Source organism: Grus americana, chromosome 11, assembly GCF_028858705.1.
Source record: "Grus americana isolate bGruAme1 chromosome 11, bGruAme1.mat, whole genome shotgun sequence".
In the NCBI taxonomy this organism is placed as follows: domain Eukaryota; kingdom Metazoa; phylum Chordata; class Aves; order Gruiformes; family Gruidae; genus Grus; species Grus americana.
This window is the reverse complement of record NC_072862.1, coordinates 19,586,760-19,607,828: the sequence shown is the minus strand read 5'-3', so window position 1 is coordinate 19,607,828 and position 21,069 is coordinate 19,586,760. Positions and strand designations below refer to the sequence as shown.

General features: G+C 45.5%; 1 protein-coding gene across 1 annotated transcript in view; it reads left to right on the top strand.

Annotated features, from left to right (window-relative positions):
• The window catches only part of RBM6 (RNA binding motif protein 6), a 58,535-nt gene that overhangs the window by 16,775 nt on the left and 20,691 nt on the right, over window positions 1-21,069 (top strand). Inside the window, exon 6 of the mRNA XM_054838808.1 lies at window positions 6,143-6,216. Within this exon, the coding sequence (XP_054694783.1) occupies window positions 6,143-6,216 (74 nt within the window). The remainder of the gene's footprint in view (window positions 1-6,142; window positions 6,217-21,069) is intronic.

Here is a 21,069-nt window from a genome sequence, read left to right as displayed (position 1 = left end):
GATTTAGTGTTGTGAGTTTTTCCCTTCTCCTGCTGTGCTGGTGTATCGTTCTCCTGGGCCGAGAAGGGTTGACAGCCATCGGGGGCTCTGACCATCATAGTTCCTGTAGCTCCTGTGTCTGCCTCTGAGGGCATCTCAGGGCACATCCTGTCTGGGTCTTGTACTCTTGGATGGATGGAAGAGGATGGACTGTAGCATTCTACCTTTAAGAATATAGCTGTGTTTCGTATCCTGTGGTTTCAGTGCCGTTCTCTTATGCAGCGCTGTCATGAATGTGCGTGTAAGACTGTACTCTTTCATACAGAGGGACAGTACGAAGTGACAGGCCTTTTTCCAGCAGCCAGGTGTGGCTTGTAAGCGCTCAGCCTTTGAAAGGAATTGGGGATAGGGCTTGTTGCAGATTGTCCTGTTTAGTATTCAACAGCAAGCTTTTCTGGTACAGCTCTTCAGCTTTTAGTAGCTCTGAAGACCAATTTATCTGTGCAGTAAAGAGATCTGACAAATTTATGGATGCTCAGAATCCACCATCTGGTGTTGAGAGAGTTCTCGGGTTTGGCTTCTGAGCTCGCGTTAGCATAGATAGATTGCCGCCGTTCCCTGCTGTGCTGCGGGGGTGCCCTCCGAGTTTTCAGCCTGTGCGGACAGCTTTATTTTCTGTGCTCACCATGGAAGGCACTACGCTGTTGCCCATCCTCACTGCAATGGCAGGACTCGCTGTGTAAGCACAGATACAGCCACTACCGTGCGTGTTCAGGAGCTCCTGGCTTCCTGGAAGCATCGAGTGTATTATGCCTGCTAGTAATAGTACGCTGTAATAACAGAGATACAGAGAAAGCCCTGTGTTTTCCAGTATTTTCTTGTGATGAGGTATTCACTTTTTAGTATGGATGAACTACATTTGCATCTTTCCTTGGAGGGAATGGAAAAACTTGTGCATGGGGTTGTGGGCATATTGCCAAAATCTCCCGTGGGTGAGGTAGGTCTTCCTGTCAGCCAAGGAATAGCAGATTGTCTGAGAAGAGTGTGCAAAATCCTGTCTCCACTCCCCAAGCTGTGGAAAGGTGAGCGTGTGAGATTGCAGATTCTGTTAAAGTATATGGAAGTCCTTCATAGTCTCTCCATACTTTGTCATAGTTGCCTTTGAAGCAGTAGAACTTTCTTCTCTAACATGGATGAAAGTCTGTAGAGGGTTCCCTCAGCTGCAGTCTGCTCTGCATGCTGTCTCAGGAGAGAGCAAGCAGCAAGAATGTCCTTGCTTCAGCAGGCTGGCCATGGCTCTGCTTTAATGTGCCATCTCTAAGTCCTACAGGTGCCCAACACTGCAAATGCTTTTCTTCTGTAGTCATTCTGTCCCATCCTACGGGGAAAAAACCACAAGTGAAGTGTTGTTGGGATGGTTGAGAAGCTCTCTGCCCATGGAGAGTCGCCTCATCATCATCTTCTGCCCTCAGGCTGCTTGGCCCCAGCTGGCAGATGCAGGGACCTCCCCCAGTTCAGCATAGCATCTTTTGGCAACCTGTTATATGGAGTTACTTTAACGGGAGACCATCCTCTTACCTTCCAGGCCAGAGGACAGAGAGTATCTTCATTTTGCACCACAGCAGATGGGTTTTAGAGCAGTTGTTTTTGAGAAGGCAGGTGACAGTTCACCATGGAGTTAAGGTTACCTAATGCCTTAAGCTTGTGGGGCGGGCGGTAAAGTGACGTACTGCGTGCTCATTCCTAGAATCAAGGAGCTGGATCACCTCTCAAACTGGATGCCTTTGTCATGCTGCCATCGTGCCTTCTTTCCAAAAGTATCTTTGGTTTGGCATAGGCAGGGTTGTTGTCGTTATGTGATCTTTTCATTTGGCCTCCTAAAATTCCAGAGAGGTTTTTTTTTTTGATGTCTTCACACTGCTTACAGCCTCTATCAGAACAGCACTATGGTTTTCCTTTATTTAGATCTTTGACATAACGAACTATCATGAAGTAACACATTACTATGTGTCAGTTGTTCAGTAGAAACTGTGCAAATATGGAAAAAGGTCTTATTTTAAATCCCAAGTCTTTGATCTTTTTATCTGAAGCCAAAGAACAGTAATTTTAAGTCAGGCTTTCAGGATTTTTAGCCAAATCATGGCATGCTAACAGGGACCTGCTATTTGTTGTCAAATAGCACTTCACTAAAACACATCTGTTTCAGAGGCAAAATATTCCTTATTCAAATGTTTGCAGAGCAGCTTCCTGGAGCTCTAAATATGTTCTTACTCCTAAGTATTAAGCAATCATGCCTATTTTCAGTGCAGAAAACAACTGAGCGTGCTTTGGGAACATCCGTAAAGGATTGTGTATACATAGAAGCACTTAAGGGAAAACCGAAGTCTTCTGGATTTTACGTGCACGCTCTCCTTGTGTTCTCCTTTCACCTGTCGTATACAGCCTGTGGAACTGTCGGCTTGCGCAGCTGAGATGTAGTTAAAAAAGGTATAAAAGTCCTTTTACACAGTTGACCTAAAACATGAGAGGGAGGTGAGGACGTGCATGCTATATGGCCGTGCTAGGGCCAAAATCTGAATGAGTTCAAGTGTTGGAGGACTGTTCTCATTGGAAGGTTCCTTTGGACAGTGTGACTCTGCTGCAGCATGCTCAGAGGTTGTGTGGGGGGAAATACTGATTTATTTCCTTTATCACAGTCTGTGTTGATCACATATACTTCTGCAAAAACATAAAGCACATCTTACTCTATTCTGCTTTTTTGTGGATCCCGAAACTGTAGTATTGTACTAATCAGTAATGATTAATTAACATACCAGTATTTATATCTTCCTGTGAAACCTTGCATGTGAATTTAGGCCACCTTTAGTCAAAAAACCCCTATGCTGTAGTCTTCAGCAGTGATTTTGCTTTGCTGGTTTGATCACTTTGGTTTTCCCTGAAGAACACCAGTGGGTGTCTGAGAGCTCTTATTCACAGGGGACGTCAGCTTACCTCGGGGTGCCTGTTGAACCAATTCCTGCCATTAGGTGCCTGGCCCCATGCGTCTTTCAAAATACTCTGCTTCTGGTAACAGCAGCTGAATCGCTATGTTCTGACAAGCAAACTGCGTGAAGGCTTTGGAAATAAAAATCCGCAAGCTCAGCAGCTGCTACACGAAGAGCTGAACCAGCCCTACAGAGGAGGCAGGGAAGAAGCACAACAGTTGGTGGCAGGAGCCTCTCTAGCTACTCCCCCCTAAGAACCAGCCTCAAGTCAGTTGGTTTTGTTTCACACGTTGTGATTATGGTAATGTGATTATTGCAGATCGTGGAAAAATCAGCAAGCATTGCATTTTGAAGGTGCTTTGGAGCAGTGCCGTTGTTCCACAGGCCTCCACTTCAGTGGCCTTTCCATCATGGTCGGAAGTGGAAGGATGCTCTGGTGGAGCTGGGGACACGGGGACAGAGCAGGGGTGCCGGACTGTCCAGGGCTGATGTTACTCTGTAGTTCTCGCATACTGAGTGCACTTGTCGGATCTGTGCAAAGGGCTGGACCTGCGGATGGGGGAAAGTATCAAGCCCCCGCAGATCTTCACCAGGAGCTTGGAGCAGAGCAGCGGCTCCAGACTGCACTCTCCTTGCATCGCTTCTTGGGTGCTGTTGGTGCAAGGACAGCTCGCAGTGAATTGCAGGAGGCTGCGTCCCTCTGCAGCCTGACCGCAAGAGCTGAACATCTGGCCTGAAGCTGCCAGCTGGGAGGATACGGGGCCACAGTTTCTGATTTTGGTTCGCGTTGTGCATGTTCTGCAGCTATGCTTCTTAGAGGGATTGAGTTTGGTGGGGGAGGGCAGAGGTAAGAAAGTGCATGAGCAGAAGTGTGCTGGTCTTCCCCTTAACCTCTCCATGTAGTGCTTGGAACGATTCTCTAGTGTACATTCTGCCACATGTCTCAGCTTTTGTATCTACGTATAACAGTCAGCACTGCACTCTCAGTTGTGTCGTGCTGGATTGAATCCGCGTCTGAACCACTTGTTCACTTCGCAAGGACTGGGGTGTAAACTGCCTCTCAGTGCAGAGCAAATAGAGTGAAAACCTGTGCAATCTAGTTTCCTGTCTGTCAGGAGACCCCCTGCTTCATATGCACGCAGAAATAAGATAGCGCTCTGATCCTAGCTTGCTGATTGCCGCAGCTTTCAAAAATCCTCTCCGTGAAGGGGAATCAGGAGCCTTTCATTCGCGCAGCCCTCTTCTAAACAGGAGGGAGAGAAGTGACTTCTGTAGAGTTCTGGATTTGAATAAGACTTTAAAATGTGCTGTGTGAGCCTGCACGCTGTGCCGTGAAGGAGCAGAGGTGTCTGCCCAGAATGCAAAACAGTCTCCCAGCAAGGGGCAGCACTGCTCCTGGAGATCCGCTCTCTTCTGCGGAGAGGACGACTGCTTCATTTTCAAATGTGATTTAGCATGGCTGGAACTGCAGAGGATGGATGCTATGGGAACAGCTGGGTGGATTTGGTTCTGTCGATCCTGGCAGCTGAAACTGTACCTCTAGTTCCAGGTGCCCACTTCATGTAAGAATATCAAGTGGTTTTAGCTGCATTCCACCACAGATGGCGTGCTGCTGGCCTGCGTCTTTCACGGAGCTGAAAAGCACCCAGATTGATAAATTTCCCTCTAGTCTAATTATATTGACTCAAATAATATGGGAAAGGGGAATGAATTCCTGTGTGAGTTAGAGGAGGAGCTAGATTCAAATTGGAGTCCCGTTATAATGGCAAATGTTTAAAGTCAGGATTGTGTCGTTAAAACAGTGTGGAAAGAGCTCCCAGAATATATATTAAAGAAAAAAAATCAGGAGGGTTTGATGATGAAATAGTTTTGTGTGGCCTTGCCTCTGATGTGGTTAAGTACAAAGATGGTAAAGAAACAGAGAAGGAAAAATCAGAGAGTACAGCAAATGTTCTTTGGCGTAGGCTCAGGGGGAGATGGATGCTGTTTTCCAGCAGACTGGAATGCCTTGCCTGAAAGAAGTGTGCGTGGAGTTACCTTCCCGTGGCAGGTGAGGGGCTGAAGCAATAGGAACCAGATATGTACTTGGTTTGAAGGTACCACTGTTAAGATGAGCATCTTTAGGAGAGGAGACAAGCTCTTCACCAGGACATCTAGGTGCCTAGAATGGTACAATCCACACGCAGACCAGCTTTCCTCTTGCTCCTAACTGGCCAAAAAAGCAGCAGGAGGAGGGAATGAAGCATTTCCTCTCGTTGTTTGTCCATGTAGAAGCATGTCAGCCCATGATCATCTGGAGAACGCTGTTTTGGAGTGAGGTGACCTTGGTGTGTGAAGAGTGAGGTTGTGACTTGAGGTTGTTCCCCAGCGCTTTCAGTTCTTGGAGCTACTTTCGACATCAAGGATGACTCTTAGGATGGTCTTAGCTTCTGTAGCATTCACCCTGCACTTCACTGTGGGATGTGACATTTCAGTGCAGGTTGCTGGAGTACGCAGTTGAATTGGTGGGTCTCTTCTGCCACTGACTGAGATGATAGTTTTCCAAGCAGTGAGAAGTTTCTTGCATCTAAACTTAAGCTCCCCCACCCTCTTGTTACATGCACAATAACATTTATACCGATATGAGAAAGTTGGAGTTCACGTTCCTGCTCCACTGCACTTTTTCCTAATACAAGGGATTGGACTTCAATAGTAAGCAGGTGGTGAAGGAAAAATAGCAAAGGAATCATGTTAGTTCTTTCTGAAATATTGCCCAATTAGAATGCTGGCTATTCATGTAAAAAACATTTGCAGCAAGGTACTTCAAAATGATTTATCAACACTTGCTTTGGAGAGCACTGCCTCCAAGGTAGCACAAAATGTGAAACTAGCAATGGAAAATCACTGTGCCTTTAAAAAAAAAAAAGAAAAGCAATTATTTCTTGCCCTAAGGAAGGGTGTGCCTGTCACTGGGTTGCGTAAGGGGAAGTGGGAATACTATACAATTAACATTCGTGATAAACTGCACGGTTAATCATCATCCAGCTAGTCCCTGATTTCTTTCCTTTTCATTCTGGAGTAGAGGGGTGGTGGTTAGAGGGTTTGTCATTGGAGGGAAAGGGAAATTGAATATTTAATGTGGCTTTCTTTATGACAAGGCACTAACATGACTCCCGTCTGTATTTAAATGCTGTCCCCAGGTTACGACTATGGCTATGTCTGCGTGGAGTTTTCACTCTTGGAAGAGGCCATCGGATGCATGGAAGCCAACCAGGTTGCTTTAAACTTCGGTCAATGCTGCTAGAAGATTTTTAAAATTTTTTTTGGTGGGGTGGTGGAAAGGCAATGAGGTGTTGGTTTGTTTTTTTTTTTTTGAACCATTCAAAGGAAGATCTCTTCTTGTATAATACACAGCACTGTGGTTTAAATGTTGTTTCCAGAAACTTGTAAAAGGAAATACCAGTGTGAAAGAGCTGCTGGACACCAAAGGGTCTGCCCTCCTCCCTAGCGTATGTCGGCACACTGGCTGGAGGCTGGGAGCTGACAGACTCCTAATGCAGGTTGTGGTCCCGATGCTTCTGTACTCCCACTGAAATCCAGTCGGAAAGAGCTCTGCTAGCATTAAATGCTTCCCCCGGCTGTGCGTGCACACATACACATGTGATGGTAGGTGAGGCCTCTGGTATGCAGCTCTGAGTCAACTAAGACTTGCACGCTCTACTTTTCCACACGCCTTGTCTGTGGGAGAGGTTCTTAATTGTGCATCTCCCCCATATCTACCCTGTCCTGTGGCAGAATGGAGCTGCAAACATGAGGACTACCCTCTGTGCAGTTGCGCCTGGTAAATCTGAATGTTTCCAGCCCTTAAGAGTGCAAAATGGCTTAAATCCCCAGTGAATATTTGTTAGGTAAAACATAGATTCCCATCTCGCACCTCCCTCCCTGTGTCTTGGAACTGCAGGTGATGGATCACTCAAGAAAAAACACTAAACGATTGATCCTCCTTCCTTCACTACATCCCTTAAGTCTCCTCTCTGCTGCCTTCTTCCTCCTAATTTGCCTGAGTAAGAATCCACATCAATTATCTAAAGCCTTTTTACCTGAATCCCAAGTCTCGTTGTCATGGGAGGAGAGTCATGAGTCAGATTGAGCTGTGCATCTGCAAAAATGTACTTACAGTTAATGAGTCTTCACAGTTGGGGTTTCAAAGGTCCCACTAAGCGCCTGCATTTGCCTCTATTTTCAGTTACAGAGGTATTGCAACTTACAAAAATGTTTTACAGAAATAATTCTGTTGCTGGGAAAGAACCCGGCGCATCCCCACTGGGGTGGTGGTGGGAAGCATAGAGAGAGAAGGCTCCAGAATTAATTACTACTTTTACCATCAGTGACAACTTTTGTTTTCCCTTCAGTGTTCCTACAATTCCCAATTTATTTTGTTGTCACCGGGGAATCTGTAATTATGTACGACACTCCTTTTAACCAAATGCCTCTCCATATTCTCTCCCCAATTCTCCTTACATGAATAACGTCTCTCTACACGAGAGCAATTCCCAAATACCTGGGAATTTGGGAATTCCTCTTTTTCCTGTTGTTGATGCCTGCTCTGCCCCTTCTCCCATTTGGAGCATCGCTATGCACTTGGTCAGGTGTTAGACTTGATCCGATTTGGTCCATCGCTACAGCAAAGAGCCTGGAAGCACCAGTACTTAAACTGAACTGAGTGCCTAGAGGCGCCCGGCAAATCACTGTACACACGTGAGGAGGGTCTGGCTGGCGTTCAGCTGCCGCTTACATTGACCCTCCCCAGCAACAGTTACAGCAGGCCTTCAGGCTGGATGATTTTTTTATCGTGTTTCCCTCCCAACATTTAGGCAGGGTGCTGCCAGAACCCCGTTAGTGGTACTGGGTAACGGTCCCAGCCGTGCACTCTGCCTGGGACAGGTTAAAAACAGACAGGGTGTGAAGCCTTCTGATTTTCCTTCCTGCTGTACATGGCATGTGTACATAGAGGAAACCTGGAAGATGGAGTGGTTGGAGGGGATCATCTCCAAAGCCTGCATGTGCCAATCTTCACTGTGTTTTAGTAGAGCTACAGTAGTTTGTAATTAGTGAAGCAAGAAATGTGCTTTTTGGGGTGACCCAAGCTATATGAATTTGGTCAGGAGACTTGTAACCACTGGATTGCCCCACATGGGTTAGCTTCTCTAATTTGGTCTTGATTCAACATGAAAAAAAAAAAAGGCCTTCTAATTATTTAAATTAAAAAAAAAAAAGTAGTAGTAGTAGTAAGATTTGTATCTGACCTGCTGCAAGGGAGGGAGCTGATTTTTAAATTAAGTTCTCAGTAAAAGCCAAATAGAGATATTGAGAAAGGGAGTTATGCAATTCAGTTGTCCTTAGACAATAGATATCCCATTTTAATATCTTCCAGGGTAGAGTTGTAAGATCATCTCCTTAGATTGAGAACTAATCTGCATTTTTACAAGCCGCAAAACCCCAAACCTGTGTTAGCTAAGACGTAGATTCTTTGATAGTTCAGTTATATTCAGAAGGTTATCAGCTATCCCTGTCAAATTCCATTGCTTGTGAGAGCATAAATAGCGAAACAGTGTCAGCCCACAGCGACATCCTAGCCCCTCTCTAGTCAACCTGCCTCTTGCTCAGTCATCTGTAGGCTGGGAATAAATAGCTTTTGCAGAGGCAGCGCTTTTTGGTGCTGTTTAATGCCTGTTTAACTGCCCCTGCCTATAGAACAATTTGCTACATCCCTATATTGTATAATTCCTATATTGTGAAATCCTTTTATTTTACTTAGCACAGACCAGTACTCAATTCAGATCATTTCCGAATTTGCTAACTACAGATTTACCAGGTCCAACGCCATTCAGTAAGTCTAGCGTGTGTATGTGACTGCTGAGATTTGAGGAGGCTTTCTACTGAGTACATCATGATTAGGAAACTTCCATCTTCTACATTGCCCTGATTTTGTAGGGGATTTTCATTCCACTCATTAATTGCCGCAGCTAACATAATGAAAATACCCCCCTCCCCCCCAATAATTGCTTTGCCTTGTTGATCGTTGCGTTGGCAATTTATTACAGCTCAAAGGTCCCATCTAACATACGTGAAACGTGATGGATTGCCATTATCGCTAGCGCAGAGGTGTTGGGTGGCAGGTTTGGCCGAGCGAAGCGCCAGCTCTCCGGCCGCCCGGGAGGCTCTTTGCCCCCCCTCCACCCCCCAGTAGGGCAGGTGGACTGGTGAGTTGTTTTGCAGAACCTGGGTGCAGCCCTTGTTGCAGCCTGATGGTTGTGATGCTCCTGGTGGTCTTTTGTTACAAGTTGGCTGTCATTTGACTTTTATGAGGGGACACCTCTTTTCTGTCTGTGATGAGCTGCTTTTCTGTTGGGGAGAGACTGGCATTTCGCATGGAAAATGGGGTGTCTGTTTGCCAAGTCATGTGGTTTCTCCTAAATAATCTTTCCCTCCTTTATTCGCATTTTTGAAAGGTTGTAGTGTGGTGTGGCACTTGTCTGCTGTGTTTTCTTTGCATTCAGGCTTGGTGTAGCCCGTGGTGTAGTAGTGTTCCTGTCTGGGGGCACCAGATTGGCTTCTTGGAGGCAGCTCTGGGGGGGATGCATCCCATGGCTCTTGTTCTCCACGTGCATTGGGATCTCTGTGCGCTCCTCCTTCATCTGTAGAAGAAGCACACATAAAAAGCTTGTTATTGGCTACGACAAAATCTGTCGGGGAAATGAAGTACCCTTCATACTGTCGTGTATCATAAAGGCAGGTGAAGGAGGAGAAATGGAGAGAGCCTGTCTCTGTTGCCCGGATATTTTTCTGTTTTCACTGAGATAGAGCTGGTTGTTGTACATATGGAAGCAGAAGGGGGTTTTAAGCTTAGGAGCAAATGATTAGTCTTGACCGACTACGTAGTATTGTCTCCAAATCCTCTCAGGCCTCAAACTTAGCAACACTGGCAGAGTGAATATTTCCTAGCTTTTGTTGCTAGTAACTAACATCTTTGTAATCCTTTTCTCCTGTTTCTTAAGAGGGCAAAAATGGGAGAGCTATAGCATGAACTTTTAAAAATACATACTTGGTAAATTATTGTGGAGGTCTCCAGGTGTGTGCTGGAGCAGTTGTTCCAAGACTCGCTCCCGTGCCTTCCTGCACTGAGGCCGGCACGTATCGGAGAGGTGTTTCCCCTGCAGTGCTGTGCGATCCTGGTTCGGCTTGCTGAGCGCAGTGATACCTCAGTTCCCTGCTTATTTCTTACTGGAGAGGGTAAGAGGGATTCTGACTGGATTTTTGTGGGTGCTCACTTTACTTGAGCGCATTCCACTGCTGTGCAACTGGAAGCATCAGCTGGGCATTTCTCCCGCTCTGAGCCCATCCCCTTTCATCCGTTCACTGCAGTGCTTTTCTGCATTTAGCATGAGCATAGCTTCTCGTACAGATCAGACCTCACAGGCTTTTCACTGTAGCTGTTGGTGTTAAAATCTGCAGGATGCTTTGACAAACAGGCAAAGCCTAGGACTTTCTGTCCTGAAAGCATTTGCAGTAACCAGTCACACCTCTGTGTGGCTTCCCAGTTAAACACAGAAGGAGCTTGTGGTTATCCATCTGCGCTGGTCACCTGTAGCCTTGGAGTATTTATTGAAGCCTGTGGTGCAAGGAGCGTGTTGCAATTTGTACGAGAAAATGTGTGTCCTAACATCAAAAATAATTTATTTCCTTTCGGTAGGATATATTGAGTTGTGGAATCTTGCATTTTTTTTTCTAGAACCTGCAAAATGCCCCCTGTAATGGAAGATAACACCCAACTCAAGAATATTTTCACGGGCTGTCTGGTATCCATCATTTACTCACTTGACAACGTCACTCCATCTCTTTAGCTTTAACTTGCAGTTGAGGGTGGTGGTGACAATCGAGCGTGTCCACAAAAGCACTGAAATCCCTTTGCACGTTAGGCTGAGTGCTGGAGGTGGCCTTGCTTTTGGTACGTCCTCCTTGGATTATCAGTTCACATTATCTTCTGCTTTTCTTGTCCTATATTAGGGGTGTGAATTTTGCTCTGGTTGTATCACTAAATTCATTTTCTTTTTCCCTGTTAAACCTGTCCTGCTTTTGACTGTGTGGATTTCTAGAATTACCTTGCGGAGTCTTCCACTTTGAGTGTGTTTATAAAGAGAGGAAAGGCTTGTATACCTAGGCGGTGTTTCTTCTATAAACATCCTAATGATTTGGGAAACGTGCACATTACGGAGTAATTTTTATGATCCAAATGACCTATGGAAAGTTCCCTCTGTAGGCTACCTTGTAATCAGATGAGTGGGTTTCCAGGCAGCAGAGCCGATTGGGGGTTTTTTTGTGTCTGATTCAGTGTGTGACCTTGTCACTAGCTCACCCCGGTCTTACATCACTGAGGCTTGATGTGTTGAGTCAACAATTTGTTCATACCCACTTGTGTCTCATTAATCGCTGCATTGTACCGTCATTTAGTTGGAGTTGTAAGCCTCTGAGATCCGTAGGGATGTCTGCAGTGGGAGGCTCCTAGCGCTGGGCAGAGGCTTGCCTGTGAATAAGCAGTCGGATCTGCCTGCTATGACCCGTGACAGGGCTGGGTGTGTGGGTGTCCGTGTGTATATCCTGCAGTGATGTTGTGATAAATGCACTGTCTGCTTTTCTGTTCGGAAGGACTGACTTCATCTCTGCGTGCTACAGAGACCTTCCTTGTGCAGAGAAGGGCGTCTTTTGTTATAAAACATAACTGCCAAAAGATTCTGGTACTGAAAATACTTCTCTGGACCTTCTTCTCTTCTGTCATCTCAACATCTTCTGTCAGCTCAACTGTTCAAGCTGTGTGAATCTTCTTAGTCTCTCTTCCTTTGGCACAGGAGGTTGTAAGAGATCTTCTGCCAAAGACTTCACACGCTCTTCCTTCAGCCAGTGGTAGCTGCCCATCAACACAGTTTTTCTAGCCCTGCCCAGATAAAAACCTACAACCTTCTTGGCAGCTCTGTCCTGCCTTGCCTTAGGAAGCAAGCCATGCTAACCAAAGTATTTTAAAATAAGTGTGCTTTTAACTGGAAGAGTTGTGAAGCTTCATCTTCTTGCTCTACTTGTATGATCCCATCTTGCCGTGTCCACCTACCTCCCTGCTCTTATTCCAAAATCCTGTCCTCCTTTTTTTTCCTTCAGCCTCACCTTACTCATGTGATGAGGATTGTACGCGTTTGCTGCTCTGTGACGGGATTGTCCCAGAGGACAGCTGCTGGGTGAGCTGCTTGGAACATGCAGCAGATGCGTAAGCAGGACGTCTTACTATCTCAGATTGCTGCTGGGGATGTATGGCCCAGCAGGGTTATCTCAGGATTCAAATATTGCTGTATATTGCAGGATTATCTATTCTGTGTGCTGAAGTTCACTTGGGCTGGTTGTTTCATGGAAAGCATCCTTTCCTACTCTTCCCTAAAATGGAGCTGCTGTCCTTTTGGCCCCTGAGCATTTATGTTCTGGTTATGGGTTTGTTGGGTTTTTTTGCCGGTCGACATTAACAAATCTGTGTGATGATGTATCTCTGAAATATGCCTTCTTTCCCTGTAGATCTCAAATACCTTGTTAATCGAGTTTTTCCTGTGTTGGGATAGATGTTCTATTTACAATGCCAGGAGCTTGAGCTGGCAAACATTAAGAAATAATTGTGGTTTCCTGAAGTTTGTTTAAATAACTTGATCCATGAGTGTTGCCAACATAGGTGTCCGGTCCTCTCTGGCTGATTGATGGTACGATATGATATACCAGTACCTGCATTGCATCACTCGCTCCTGTTGGGTACCGCATGCCGCTGTGCAGCTTCCAAAGGTGCGTGGGGGTGGATTCTCCCTGCACCGACGGCTCACAGTGAGGAACCAGTGTTGGGCAGCTAGATCGATGGTCAGTTGTAAAAATAGGGAGTACTTGAAAACTTTTGCTTGTGAATATGAAGCGCAACATGTACCACAGATAAATCTGCTCTCTGCCCCTTCCATAGGGCTAAAGTTGAATTGCAGAGCACTCATTGGCAGAGCAACACAGAAATAGCTTTGTTTCAGTCATTGTCAACATGTGAAGTGTTTTCCTGAGTGACGTGGCATCTGGCACACTCATCCTTTGAATTCATTTGTAGGTGAGATTTTGCCTTGAGCTAGAGAGGATTTGAAGTAGTCCTTGGATGCATACACAGGATACAGATGCTACCCTGCTATCAGGTCCTCTCCCTCTAACTTGTTAATTGAACAGTTGTGTGATAACGAGGAAATCTTAGTCACAGATGCTACATATAGGTACAGTTTCACCTTAAAACGAAGAGCAATGTTTTACTGCTGGCTCTTATTCACAGATTGTATGGTTTTTCTTGTGTTTATATTCATGATTGGTTGATTTTTTATGAAGATCTGTAGAAACTCTAAATATATTCTTGTGTAACCATTTGGAAGGTGTTTATCACTGTAGGGCTTCAAAGGAGAATGGCAAATGAGCTGTAGGACAGATAGTGTGTTGTCACAATTGATAGATTGTGTACATGGTCAGAAGGTGATTTTTGGATTAAGATGTAAAATCCCTTGATCAAGCTCCTATACGAAAGTTAGTAGGACTTATGCCACTAATTTGCTTTGATGCTTTTGAAGTCATCCTTTAAGTAAACTGGTGACTAACAGAGCTGCAGATGCACTATCAGAAATTCCCTCTGTACTCTTGGAAGGGGATGGTGCTGATGGTCCAATTGAAGGTACTTAAAGGAGACAGAGAGGAAAATGTCTGTATGAGTTTGGCTTACATGAATAAAGGCATCTCAGTGAGCACGCCATAACTTTCATTTCCATTTTCGTTTTCTATCACGGCTTTGCCATAATGGTTTGCACAAGAGCTGTCATTGGGAAAGACACGGCAGCCCTCAGCCCAATCCCAGCAACGTCAAGGGGAACATCAGATATGTTTTACAAGCATATGAGCCAGATTATAGCAGTAAGACTCCATCTGGACTGTTTTGATAAGTGGGAGCACGCCAAAATGTTGTTGCAATTTTCACTTGATGAGTCGTTTCTGTTAGCTTCAGCATCAGAACTGTTCGTTCATGCTTTTATGCTATCTTGATAGCGATTCCTTTTTCCATTCCTTGGTGCACTGTTGATGTTGGATTGCTGGAACAGGAAGGTAAAAGGTTGAGTCTAAAGGCTGAAATAAAATGTCAAGTTGCACACTCCCAGGGGTTAAGGAAGGCAGAAGCATTGTTTCCTTCCCGATAGTCAGACTGCTTGTCTGCAGAAACTTTTTTTTTTTGCATAACTGTGGTTATGACAGACAGTGAGAAAGAGCTGGAGTTCCCTTCAGATGTGGATTTTGGTCTGTGCTCTTCCCAGCTGGGTTTGTGTTGGACCTTTTTAATGTAATTTGAGGAAGTTTGGGTACCTTGAATTGGGGTACGTTAAAAAAGACTACCTTAAATTTTGCCATTTTCTGCTCGGGTTATGAGAATTGCACAAGGAAGAGGTTAAATCCAGATGTTTCATGTTTGAAGATGCAACATCAAAGCTATGGCAAACAGTCAGCAACTTTTCTTTGTGAATTTCTGTTGCCATTTGACTGTAACTGGGCTGTTAATGTTCTTCACTAGAAGTGAAACATGATTACAGTGGAAAACGGGGGCTGGCAAGCCTGAATCGTTATCATTGTGTTATTATCCATCAGTCGCAGCCAACAAGGGAACAGGTATTTAACACAGAAAGACACACAGCTATTTTCCGCCCCGTTCCCTTGCAAGCCACAGGACGCTTTCAAGACTCTTATTAAAGCTGTAATACCTACAGAGATCACACTGTATGCCACAGGACCAGCGATCGGGAGCATTGCTGTCATTCTGTGTCTGTGCAGGACAAGACAAGACGTTCGGTGGAAGAGCGCTGAGGGTGCTGGCAGACAATAGCCCTCTGCCCTTCTGAGAACAGGCACAGACTTCCGCCGATCCTCTCTCGATTGAACGAGGGAGACTTTCTTCTTGCATCATATCTGGTGACCTCTTTAACCCAGCATGTGTGAACAGGGCAGCAACTGAAAGGTCCTCAGTACCACTGTGCAACCAGTTTATTTGTCTTTGGCTACAATTGCTCCCAGAAGAGGGCAATGGAGGGAAAATCCTGAAGCTGTTTTGTGCAAGGAGGCACAGGAGGGAGGTGGAAGGTTCTTCCTGGCTTCTGCAGCGACAGAAGCTGTACGACGTGCAGTTGACTTGTTGCAGTGAAGCGTCTGATGTAAAGTAGCATTCTGCCTTAAGGGTTGTTTTGCTGTGCTGTTGCACTGTGTGTATGTGTTGACAACTACCAGATGTTGCATCCAAGTGTCCTGCATCTCCATTGCTTCACGCCACCTGTAAGTTTAGTTAGTTTGGTCTTCCACAGGATGAACCAACAACTTCCAGAAGTAGATTCCCCAAAGGGCAGTGGTCTAAAATTGAGCGTGTCATGTGATGAATTAAATTTTTAATGAGGGTCAAAGCTATAAAGCTGTAAACGTGAGATTTAAGTATTTAAATCTCTGAAACTATCTTCTTTAGGACAAGAGGAGGAAAGTAATTCTCCTGTTTTCATAGACAGCAGGGGAAATCTTAGTTTTTGTAATGTACAGTCCATGTCATAGCAGGAAATTAGCAACATTCAGATGGGCATCATGTACCAGATTTGAGCCAGGATGGCAGTAAAAGCCTAAGAAAACATTTGATGTACTCTTCCATCAAGGATCTCAGGAGCAGAGTTAACAGAGAAAGTAATTTTAAGTCCTCAGAATCCCAAGATGTATTTTCAAACACGTAAAATCAGGTTGAGAAGTCTTGCTAAGGAGCTGTTTCACGGTGCGAAGCTGTACTTTAAAGATATGATGACTAAGGTATTTTACTGTTTATAGTCCTAGGTTTTTGAAGTCCTGATTGATTCTTCCCAACTTGTGATATCACTGGAGAAGAGATCTGAGGTGGTTTGGTTTTTCCCCCCTGACAAGGCGTTCTGTGCCTGGTCCATGTGAGATCGATGTTTGTCCTCTACTACTGCTTCTCTGCCCATTGCACTAACTTAGCTGGTCTGGTTTTCTTCCTTCTGGTGTGTACTGGGCCCATCATTATATGTAAGAATTGAATTCCAAAATGACAGAGCACTTCTGAAACAGCAGGGAATCGTGTTCTTTTCCTTTCTCGGTGTCAGGGTTATCATAGGAACTGATATAGAGCTGAGCTCAGCTAGCACGGCCTCAGAGCCTGGATATCCGCACAGGACAGTCACTGCTTCTGCCTCTTGCACCCTGACGAGGCACGAAGCTCCTTTCTTCGGCAGTTCTGGGAATTCACCAGGAAGGGTGGATCTGGCTGTGCCTCTGGATATTGTTGCCTGGATGAACCTCTTAAACCTCAGTGCCCTTGGAAAGGAGGAGCTGCTGGGTCCTCTGGGGAAGCTGTGACACCCACTAGTGTTATGTTGCACCCAAGCCAGGCTGGCAGGAGAAACTCATTTTCTTCTAAAGGGCTCTGTTCTCACACTGTGCCAGGTTTCTTGGGCAAATACTGACCAAAGAGGTTTGTTTCCCAAATCACCTCCTAAGAAGAGCTCTCTTAAGAGGCAGCACCTGCTCAGATGTAGAAATCGGTACAGGTGCCAGCCTGAAGATGTGCCAACTGCCTCGTGGTTCTGTCCAGGATCTGGATTTAGCCTTTGGACAGGCCACCTCAAGGTCACAATGACGTCCTGGGAATCATCGTTGAGTCGGCACAGGTAAGTGTGACACTGCTGGTGCATTTCCCTTTGGGAGTCAGTACCAGGCACCCACTTTAGCCATTAACTGGGAATTTAGGAATGTTGAGCAATGAAATCTCCAAGGACAAAACCCTCTTTTCATCCAGAGCGTGCTCCCTCTTCCCAGGGTTTTTTGGGTCTTTTCCTTTCAGCAGAGAGGCTGTCCTGCAGGGAGCTTGCCAGTGAAGGCTCGGAGTGCTTGATTTGGTGGGCGCAGAAGTGAGTTCGGAGTCTGGGGGAGCCTCTGGACTGCTCTCTTTCCCCCTTTACAGTTGGTGTCTTCTCAGCGAACGTTTGCTGCTGCGCAGAACATCCTGTGCTCTGTTCACCACGCAGGTCAAGCTGTGTTGGAATTGATGTGTAATCCCATGGTTACATGTTCCAGCAAAAGGACATGCTTTTGTTTGGGTGGGGAGGGGTGTCTTTAAATGCTTAATCAAATAGGCTGAATTGTGTAGGAATACATTTACCCCTTTAAGGCAGAGCTTTCCAGCCTGACTTTTTTCCAGCATGATTTTGCATTGGGATTGGTCTTTAGTGTTTTGATATTGTGCTTCAAATCTGTGAGTAAGGAACTGGGCCTTTCCTCATTGTTCTCCCGGCTTCCTTATGACCATTGCTAATTGTAAATTACCCCTGGGGGAAATGCACAGGAAGGTCCAGGGGTGGATTAATGCATTGTGCTAACATGTTTAATCTTTATATTGTTTAACAGCATTATGAGATGAGATGACCTTTGAGGAAGAAGGTGGCCATATAACAAAGTATTGAGAAATATGTCCAGGCACTAGAGCAGCATTTTGGGGGAGAACGGAAATCCCCGCGTTGGGAGCAAAGGGAGTCTTTGAAGCAGCTTTTGTTCAAATGCAGCGTCCAGGCAGCAGACCGTGATGAATCAGGAGGCGAATAGAGCTCCCCGCCATGTGGACCCTTTCCGAGGGTCCATCTATGAATGTGCTAAATATTTAAATACTCCTAAGTTTTGATAGTTTAAGTAAACTTTTCAAATAGAGGATTCAACCCGGTTCATACTTTTTTGGGCACTGGAATAAGTGTTTGATATGCATGACCTTCTTAGCTTACCCCGTAGTAAGTCCTTAACAGTCCGTGCTTCTCTTAGCTGTGGAGTGGGAGCGCAGCCAGTAACACCGGAGCACAGAACTTGTCCCCCCCGAGCTGTTCTCTCCTGATGCCCCCAGACCCTCACTGTCTGAACTCTAGAAATCCTCTTCTGACCCCTTCATATCATCTAGGAAAGGCTTTCATTTTAAAATTTCCACGTTTTTCCAGTGATCTTGTAATGCTGATCTGCAAAGGTGCCCTCTTCAGAGGGGCGAGGAAAGCCGGCGGTTAGAATTGGCTGGACAGGGAGACGTTAGGGCTTTCAGTGGCAGGTAAAAGGTCCACTGCGCTTCGCTGGGTCAAAGAAAATTTTCACATGTGTTGAAATCTTAAAGGGTGAAATGCAGAAGCCATTCATATCACCTACCACCCAAAGCTAGCCCTAGACCATGTGAAGTCCTAGGCACATCGCGTGTTTTCTCAAGCTGCGACACATTGCTGTTACCCTTCCTGGAGCCGTAATTGGGAGCTTGCCCATACCGACTGTTTTGGTGGTGTTCTCAGAGCAGGACTGAGTGTGCTGACAAGTGAAGCAAATGCTGTGTTTAAAAGATAAGCACTCTGAGAGTCCTAACTTGGAAGTGAATTGGAGTTCAGAATTGAGGCAATGAGATGTAGAGGGCTGGCATAGTCTGAAAGGCAATTTCTGTGTATATTTGCAAAAAGGATGTCGGTGGGGGGAGATGAGTTGTAGAAAGATACTGAGACTTGCTTAAAAAGAGTATGGCTAGCATCCAGGGAATTTAGAAATCGTAGGAAGAAAACTGGAGGTGTCTCAGCAGGCTAGATTGGGTGTCTGTGGAAATAAGGTACTTAAAGGATGCAGACTGGCACCTTCTGCTCAAGGACAAATAACCTGGATAACCAGGCAGAAAGGGAGGCCTGAGGAGGGCTGTCTGGGAGCAAGTAGAAATGGAAACTTGTGTGTCACGGTGAATGGTCCCATGCAAGTAGGTAACGGGGTTTGTATGAAGGGAGTTTGAAAAAGAGGCACTGAGCACTATCTGAGATAAAATAATCCTTGCCTAGCATCTTGATCTGTTATATTTAGCTACTACATCTTTAGGACTCTTAAGTTATCCTCCTAATGCCTCAGTTCTGTGTTTGTGCCAATTTTGTTCAACATGCCCATCAGTGATGTGCCTGAAATTATGTTCTGTTAACTCAGGATTGATGATGACATCTTTGGGCTCTTTGTCTCAGGCCTCTTCTGACCTTGAAGACCATGAGCCCTGAGCATGCCATGCTGGTTGGCATCAGACCGCTGTTGAAATGGATGTCTTACTGCTAAGTGGTTCAAAGTCATGCCACGCGCTCTTGAGCTCCAAGCATCGCTGATGCTCAAGAACCAAACATCCTCCTTTCCAGGTGACCACCAACTATTGTGCAAGATTCATCTCAGTCTTGATAGAAACCTGTAATAATAATAATACACAGCAAGGTGGTTTGGATCCACCACTTGTCAGACCATCCTTTTCCTCTGTATTTCTTGAATCTTCTGCCTTGGCTGTCAGCTACTCGGCAGTAGAGTACTGGACACTGGTAGATCAGGCCAATAAAAAGAAGTCCCTGAGCTGCAAATGGTTAAGAAGCTGGAGAAGGGGGCTGAGAGGCTTGGGCAAAGTCCCACTACATTAGGAGTTTGCTTGTAGTTATTACTGTTCCTGTAGGAAATGCTAGATTGCTGCAGTACCCTGCAGCAGGCTGAATCGCTCTCGTTTCTTCATCTCTTCATGTTACGCTCTGTTTTCTAAATGTTTAATTACAGATGGATTGTGGTTTGTGGGTTCACAGCTTTTCTCATCTGCTTTTTGTCAAAGGTAAGCAGATGTACTGCCTGTTGCTCTGTAGAGTTGAGTCCCTTGTACAGCAGCTGCCAAGCAGCTCGGAGGTAAAAACTTCAGCATATGGAAAAAACGGGATGAGAAGCCAGTTTCTGTGGCTGAGATGATCTTGTTTTGAAATATATCCAGCTGGTCTCATATCTTCCCAGGTGTTTTGGTGCTGGCCCTCTGCTCCGTCCCTGGAAGCTGCTGCCTCCTGAATCCCACGAGCAGGTGGGGATGTGTGGGTTAGAGGGACCTTTGGTGCTTGACCCCGTCTGCCTGCCTTATCTGAACATGAATGCATTAAGGGAGAGAGAGCCTTGTGCTCTCCCTGCCAGCTTCCCTCCAGCCTCTGTACGGAGACGAGAACCGTGCCAGTGAAATAAGATGCGATTACGTCGTTTACATTGTGTTGAGGTTGGGGTTGTTAAATTTGCATTTATAATCCGTACTTAAACAGGAGAAAAACCTGAAAGCAGTCTGATTTGCGGTTACAATTAGGTAACTCGACTTCTGCTGTCAGCCGCTTGTCTCCCTGTGCTGTGCCGTCCAGTGCGTTTGGAGGCCAGGACTGGAAAATACGCTGGGGATGGTGAGAGCTCGGTGTTCTAGAAGTGCTGCTGAGACCACGGGCTCCCTCTGCATTCCCAGGCCACCTCCTGGGGTACTGTCTGAGCCTCCCCGAGGCAATAAACACTAGTCATTAATTGGTTTAAATAATTTTTAAGTGATGGATGTATAATGGTTTTTGAATAACCACCCTAATTATTGTAAATATGCATGAGGGCTGAATTAACATTATGTAAATGAGGTTAATTCTGGTATTTTAATGTGACTGCTTTGCTGTGCTGCCCGTAAGCATTCTTTTGTCATGATCTTTGTATGCAACATTATATCTGTTTGTAAATGATATTTTCAGTTCATTTTTAACACGTGGAACCATGTCAGTCTTGTGACTTGGTTATTCCTCAGCAAGAAGGATACCAGAACCTTTCAGTTCATGGCACGGATATTTTCCATTTAATCAAACTATGAACAATGTAAGGAAACAATTAGCTCAAGTGGTGTTTGGTTTTCTGCACAGCCAGCTGCTGGAGGAGATCTGACTATGGTTTGCTTGTGGTGCAGGCGTCTCCTGGGCTCCCTTGGTTGTAGCCAAGGAGAAAACTTTGGCTTATTAATCCTCGTGGATTTGGGGGGCTCTAGAGCTGACCCTTGGTTCTGTTCCAAAAATGACCCGCACTGCTCCAGGTGTGTGATCTGTAAAGCTGAGACTGACAATTCCTATTGCTCTGAGCCAGGTACCCATGGCCTTTCTTGTGACAAGGGATGGCGGCGTGCGGTTACCATCCC